Source organism: Mesoplodon densirostris, chromosome 1, assembly GCF_025265405.1.
Source record: "Mesoplodon densirostris isolate mMesDen1 chromosome 1, mMesDen1 primary haplotype, whole genome shotgun sequence".
Classification (NCBI taxonomy): domain Eukaryota; kingdom Metazoa; phylum Chordata; class Mammalia; order Artiodactyla; family Ziphiidae; genus Mesoplodon; species Mesoplodon densirostris.
In genome coordinates, this window is record NC_082661.1 from 210247113 (window position 1) to 210254658 (window position 7546).

Below are 7546 nucleotides of genomic sequence, written 5' to 3' on the forward strand. Positions count from 1 at the left end.
GAGTCCATCTTTAAAAATCAGAATCTTGGAGTGTACAGTGAAGGGAGGCCAAGCGGCTCCGCAAGCTCCTCTCTCTCCACTTTCCCATAGAGAAGCCCTGACTGGCCGCTGAGGGCGAGCCACACACACGCCCTCGTGCCTGGCGAACCCGCGCGGTCAGTATCATAGGACACAGGCTTTGCCGCAGTTCATCTTCCTCCCTGTGTACTTTCCGTTTGCCTTCCTGGAATTCTGCTGCATCACAGAAGCTGGAAGTTCTGATGTTCCATTGAACTCATGATGGAATGTCTTGACTTGACCGGTCAGAGTAATGAAAGGCAGTATAGAAATAAAGATTATTCCGCAGAAGGAGAAGGAGCTGGAAAACGACCAAAACGAAAGTGCCTTCAGTGGCATCCATTGCTAGCAAAGAAACTTCTTGACTTTTCAGAAGAGGAAGAAGAGGAAGACGAAGAGGAGGATATTGATAAGGTTCAACTTGTTGGGGCCGCGGGTCTAGAGCAAGATGGTGAAACTGAAGATGATGAATCACCAGAACAGCGAGCCCGGAGACCAATGAATGCATTTCTCTTATTTTGCAAACGTCATCGCTCTCTTGTACGTCAGGAACACAGGAACAGGCTTGATAACCGAGGTGCTACCAAGATACTAGCTGATTGGTGGGCTGTTCTCGATCCAAAGGAAAAGCAGAAATACACAGACATGGCCAAGGAGTATAAACATGCATTTATGAAAGCAAATCCTGGCTACAAATGGTGTGCTACCACAAACAAGCCTGTGAAATCCCCAACATCCACTGTCAATCCACGGGAGAAACTATGGGCCTTCCCATCTGACTCTTCAAGAGACTTGCCAAGCCCCAAGAAAACAAAGCCTGAAGAAATGCCTCAGCTTGACTTTGGGATGGCTAATCCTACTCAAATGGGAGGCCTGAGCATGCTGCTTTTAGCTGGAGAACATGTTCTTGGTACACCAGAGATATCCTCTGGCACTTGCAGGCCTGATGTTTCAGAATCCTCTGAATTGCGTCAGAAGTCACCATTATTTCAGTTTGCCGAGATATCTTTAGGTACCTCCCACCCTGATGTTCCGTCAAAACAATGTCAAGCATCAGCCTTGTTTCAGTTTGCAGAGATCTGTTCGAAGACTTCACAGTTGGGCGGTGCTGAACCTGTAAAACGCTGTGGAGAGTCTGCACTCTTTCAACTTGCAGAGATGTGCCTGGCATCAGAGGGGGTGAAAATGGAAGAATCAAAGCTAATAAAAGCCAAAGAATCAGATGGCGGAAGAATTCAAGAACTGGAGAAGGGCAAGGAAGAAAGAGAAATGAAAATGGAGAAAATAGATGAAGCCAGGTTCCAGAAAGAAGCAGAATTTGAAAAATCAGCTAAGGAAAATGTAAGAGATTCTAAGGAATTAAGAAATTTTGAGGAGCTGCGAATGGATGATATAATGGGTATAAAAATGGAAGCTCCTAAAGCAATTAAAAAGGAAGAATTAGAGGAAGATCAAAAATGTAGTCACTTCCCTGATTTTTCTTACTCTGGCAGTAGCAAGATAATAATAAGTGATGTTCCCAGTAGGAAGGATCACATGTGCCATTCTCATGGCATTAGGATCATCGAGGATCCCACAGCGTTAAGCAAACCAGAAAAGCTAAAAAAGGAAACGAAGAAAACCAAAATGGATCGACATGGAAATGATAAATCCACACCCAAGAAGACTTGCAAAAAGAGGCAGTCCTCGGAATCTGATATCGAGAGTGTCATGTACACCATTGAAGCTGTTGCAAAGGGAGACTGGGGCATCGAGAAGCTTGGAGATACCCCTCGCAAGCAGGTGCATACATCCTCGAGTGGCAAGGGAAGCATTTTGGATGCCAAGCCACCAACGAAGAGAGTGAAATCAAGAGAGAAGAAAATGTCAAAGGAGAAATCCTCAGACACCACCCAAGAGTCAAGACCTCAAGATTTTATCAGTATTTCTGCCAGCAAGAACATTTCTGGTGAGGTCCCAGAGGGTATAAAAGCAGAACCTTTGACCCCTACGGAGGATGCATTACCACCCAGTCTATCGGGACAGGCCAAGCCTGAGGACAGTGAGTGTCACAGAAAAATAGAGACTTGTGGCTCCCGGAAATCTGAGAGGTCTTGCAAAGGTGCTCTTTATAAAACCCTGGTGTCTGAGGGTATGCTCACCTCTCTGCGAGCTAATGTTGGCAGAGGGAAACGAAGGTCAGGAAAAGGAAAGTCCTCTGATCATGAAGAGTGTTGGCATGAAGAAAGCTGGACATTTCACCAGAGTGGGACCAGTGGAAGCAAGAAGTTCAAGAAGACAAAGCCAAAGGAAGACTCTCTCCTTGGCTCAGCAAAGCTGGATGAAGAATTTGAAAAGAAATTCAACAGCTTCCCTCAGTATAGTCCTGTTACATTTGACCAGAAATGTGTACCTGTCCCAAGAAAAAAGAAGAAGAGCGGACATATTTCCTCAGAACCGACCCAAACCAGCAAAGGTCCTTTCCAGTCTCAGAAAAAGAACTTATTCCACAAAATTGTCAGCAAATACAAGCACAAAAAGGAGAAGCCTAATGTTCCGGAAAAAGGAAGTGGGGATAAATGGTCAAACAAGCAACTCTTCTTGGCTGCCATTCACCCTACAGAAGCCATATTTTCAGAAGACAGAAACACCACAGAGCCTGCTTATAAGGTTACAAATGCCCCATCCATTCCCAACACTCCAGAGCCAACAAGAGCGCAAGAATCCTTCGTGGGCAGTCAAAAGAGAAAAGCAAGGAAAACCAAGATCACACACCTTGTCAGGACAGCAGATGGCCGGGTATCACCAGCAGGCGGTACTTTGGATGACAAACCAAAGGAACAACTGCAGAGGAGTCTTGCTAAGGTGACCGAGACAGGCTGCAATGACGAGTGCTCACACAACCGAGAGGCCACGGAGACGCGGAGCAGCACCCCGGAGATGCCCGCCGTGTCTGCGTTCTTCAGCCTCGCTGTGCCGGCCGAAGTGGCTGCCATGGAACATGCATAGAAGTCAGAGATCAACTCTGCTCCCCCATGATGGACAGCCAAAAGAAATGCCCCCGACTCCTGTACTTATTTCTTGCGCTGACCGGTGAAGCGCCCTTTAATTGTAAAACATTGTGCTTTACCTACTACCCTAGCCTTGTCTTTATTGAGAGATGCTAGTGAGTCCATGTGGTGGCAAATAGAGACAGCAAACAAGTGCTTGTTGCCCTACACGGCCCAGATTCACTTGAAGCAGAAGTTGGCACCCTGGGCCAGTTTGTTCTTTCAGAACCCAGAGTCTTTGAGCGTGATGTTGTCTGTCTGATAATGAGCAGAAATGGGATGATCCTAGAGCTTTGCTTTCTATAGAAGGCTTTTTATGGTAATAGGTGGTAACTTGGTAAAAGGCTGCCTTTACTTTAGCTCATCCAGCATCTCTTTTACCAACCAGAGAGTGTGAAACTAGTTTCGTATATTACCTTGTTATTCTTTCAAAACAAAAACAAAAAACAAAAAACAAAAACTGACACACTGCACTAGTTATTATTAGATATTCTTAGTCTTTTTTGTACATGGAGGTTTATGTTCTAAGATGGTTTATAGAATAGGTTATACCTACATTTATATTGTAGAATAATATTAAAAAGCCTCTTCCAGAGACTCCCAAACAGCACGGGCAGGCAGATGTACCGCTGTTAGCGGTGTATGCTCGGCCTTGTGGTCCATATATTCTGCACTTTTATATTTGCCACCAGAGTGGTAGTTTGCTGGCACAAAGAGAAAGAGAGAGAAGAAGAAAAATTACAGTTCTTACAAGCAGAATTTTTTTCTTAGCCTTGAGTGACCAAGAAGAATTTGCTTGGGTCCAATTGTGGCGAATATTTTCCCAGACAGGGGAAGAGTCCAGCAGATTACAGATTACTGATGTTTTCATGCCTTGAGGATTCTTTTATTTTTACACAAGGGTCTGAGTGACCAATGGATCGTTCATACAGACAAAAAAAGAAAAATAGTATTCAGAAGTGACCTTAGGATTACTTCACTATTCAGAACACATTGAAGACACACTCACTTTGTGTGGTCTTTGAGCTACAGCCCTTTTACATCCATCCCAGACAGACTGGACGGGTAGCAATTGCTATGCACAGCCTAATTGGCACTGCAGGTTTTTAGAGCCATTTTGAGTTTTTGTGGTTACGGAGGTATTGATGAGGGAGGTGTGCCTGACCAGAGTGGGACTCGCAGTTATAGATCCACCTGCAAGTTTCCTGTTTCCTGTTCATGTTTTGTTGCTTTTGAACATAAAAGGAACCATACATATGCCAGTGCAACTGGATTAACTGGCTTAGAACATTCAACATATTGACTCCATCACCTGACATTCACAGTATCTTGTTTCTTAGCAACAGATGCAAAGTGATAAATCAAAATTAGTCGGCGGCTACAGATTTTACAGGGTATTTGTTCCATAGCACAAAGTATTTCCCCACTCTTGCATCACAGCACAAACTACCAAATTTTAAGTATTGGATTCCAGCAATAATTTTTACTGGTTTTCAAACTGGCGGAATTTTGATAGTGTTAGTTCAAGTTTGAAACTTTTGAATTAGATCTCTAAATGGTGACAGTTTACAAGGTTTTATCTAGCTATCTTATTTATACTTGACTGAATTGTAATGATGATTTTTTTTCTCATCGTAATTTGACCTCATAGCCATACAAAAAATTGACTCTATTCGTACTGACTAGGTTTAGTTTTTCACGGTTGTAGATATTACTTCAGTTTTGGTGCTAGAAAATATGTACAACATACTAATAGAATTGAAAAAGAACAGCGAGATTTGGGCTTTTTTTTTTTTTTTTCAAAGCAGGTAAAGAGGGCATCAGGGCATTGGAACGGTGTCCTCAAAAATGCATATTCCTTGTGGACATGGAGGAAGAAGGAATTAGTAAGCAAGGTTAATCAGAGGCAGAAGCTTAGCCCCATTCACACCGAAGTAAATCAGGTGAGCAACCCCAGATTTTAGCATGATATTTTTACTATGATGCTGTTGTATTAATATTTTCTAAATTTCGAAACACAAAGTGAATGTTTGAAAATTGCTGGGTCCCAGTGTTGGTGGCTGTTGGAGTTTGTGGACCACTTGCTAGCAGTGATTTAAAAATTATAATTAGCTAAAATCCCCCCAAAAAATGAAATCAACAACAAAAGTTTTTTGGTGCAGAACATGCACCTTGACAATGACACTAACTTGTTATTCTCTAGAACATGTTAGAATAGGTCTATTTTTGCCAGTGCCCTCTCCTCCAGTCCTCTGATTACATTTCACTAGAGTTCCTTAACAGAGTGCTGTATATTCATGGGACCTTTCTTAAAAAGGAGCAAAACAAAAGATGACTTTTTTCTATGTGATTAATATATCTTACTTGATCTGCTTTTCCTCAACCTCAGTGGCTTTTCCCTTAGGCAGGGGTCGGGGTGGAGGGCAACCTACTGGATACGACTGTTTTCAGGTACTTTAGGAAAAAAAAAAAACCCACCTTTTTGTAGACATGCTTAATTTTTAAGTGGTTAGGCACTGAGAGTAGCAGAAATCCTGCCAAGCTTTATAGTCTTTTAGACACTCACCTTGTCATTTCTCTGAGTAATGTCTTGATTTCAAAAATAGTGCTTTTCTCATGCCCTGAATCCACTGGAGAGGGGTGTTGGTATTTTCAGGTAACAACATTTGTGAGCACACATATTGCAGACCAACATGTAGTACCCTCCCCCATTTATCATTTTCATTTCACTTCTGTCATTCTTTTTTATTTTGGAAAATCATATTGCTATGGTGTGTACCTTAATCTGCCAGCAAACACCATCTACACTAACATTTGTCCCACAAGCATCCTCAAGAGAAAAAGTTGTTGCACCTTATATATATTTCAAGCAAACCAAAATATGATGCTCTTCTGCCTTTGTTTTATTCTAAATTGTTGTATCATATCTTTCTGAAACCATTCTGAATCTAGTTGAAATTCTCAATATTTATGCTTTTACCTTAATTTCTAGATTCAAACCTGTATATAAATCTTTGGAACAAAATTGTCCTAGCCCTTCTCTGTGTTGCTGGAAGTGGATGATTTAGTCTCAGATGGAGACACAGTACTGTTCCAGTTTTCTTTAGCCTTTTATTTATTTAGTTATTCTGGGTATTTTCCTATGTAATTTTGAAGTGTGTAGAGTATACTATAGTTACTGAAGCTGCAGCTCCAAGAAGCTGAGTGAAAGAGAGAAAATACTGTAAGACGCCCTTCTTAAGTGTTTATTTGTTTGGATAACTGTAATGAGGCCAGGAAAAGGCAAAAGGTCCCACAGCCACTTTGAAGACACAGGTTCTTATCCCCAAACTAGGTTAGGTCCCAGATTTTAGATCAAAATGGTGAATTCTTTAAAGCCCTCTTTTTTAAAAGGATATATCATACCATTGTAATTCTGACAGTCTTTTCCCCCCCGAAAATATATTTATTTAATTCCGTCAGATGAGCTTTCTACCAGTGCCCCCTCAAAGCCATGCTCAACTCACTCCCACGTTATCACTGTTATTATAGTTCCTGCCATTCAAACTGCTGCAGAGAAAAAAAGGGATGGAACACTATGAACAAAAAGGAGCATCTGAACGGGTCTGGTTATTTAGAATCCAACTTGTGTAATCCCTGTCACTGTCTTATCAAGTCAGATGCTACTCTGCCTGAGTCATAGAAAATTTTGTTTGCACTCTGTAGTCCTTGGCTCATCCTCTGGAAATGTTTGCACCTATGTAAAATCTCAAGCAGATTATAAATCAATACAGCACTAGGAGTAAGCTGAAAACTGAATGACATGTTTTGTTTATACAGTTCCGGGGGAGGGATGGGGAATATCAAGTAGCTCTGTTCCAAGTTTGGCATTTGGCATTAATGTGAAGCAGTGGGACCATGCTGCCTGCTAAAGTACTGTATGAATCCTAAGTGTTCTGGAGACCAGCAGCTGGAGGCTGGAGGCCAGCATCCATACAGCAAAGGGGAAGCATCGCCGCTTCTTGGGGGAAAAGGAAGGAAGTCGTGCAAGGCCTGGAGTCATCATTTGTAAAGGGGAAGTCGGGGTGTACGTGATGCTGTGAGAAGGTTCACCTTTGATTGCACTGCTCCACAGAGCCCTCAGATAAGGCCAATCCTAATGGGCTACCTCAGCTTTAACGGTTAATTCCAGTAAGTCCTGTTTCAAAGGTTTGTCTTTTTTTGCTTCTACCTTCAGTGCCACTGTTTTCCACTGCAGTGTTTTGACTTCCCAAACTACCTTCTCCAGAGAGAACAATGTATTGCTGAAAATGGGCAGTAGAAGCAAATGCTCTTATTACATTTGACCTATAAAGTATTCAGAGTGACTGCTAGGTGGGAATTAAAATTTAGCTTTCCCCACATAGGATCTTGTTTTGCACCTTATAAAGAGTGTACTAATTGTTAATTAGGTGTTGCTTTTATTTAGACAAGCATTCCCA

At 42.1% G+C, this 7546-nt stretch overlaps 1 protein-coding gene across 1 annotated transcript; it reads left to right on the forward strand.

The window, feature by feature from the left end:
- The first annotated feature begins 279 nt into the window (after positions 1 to 279).
- On the forward strand, positions 280 to 3133 carry LOC132489024 (HMG box transcription factor BBX-like). The gene is given in 2 exon segments (XM_060097949.1): positions 280 to 3032; positions 3034 to 3133. Coding segments are annotated over 2 exon segments (2853 nt in total).
- Positions 3134 to 7546: the final 4413 nt, after the last annotated feature.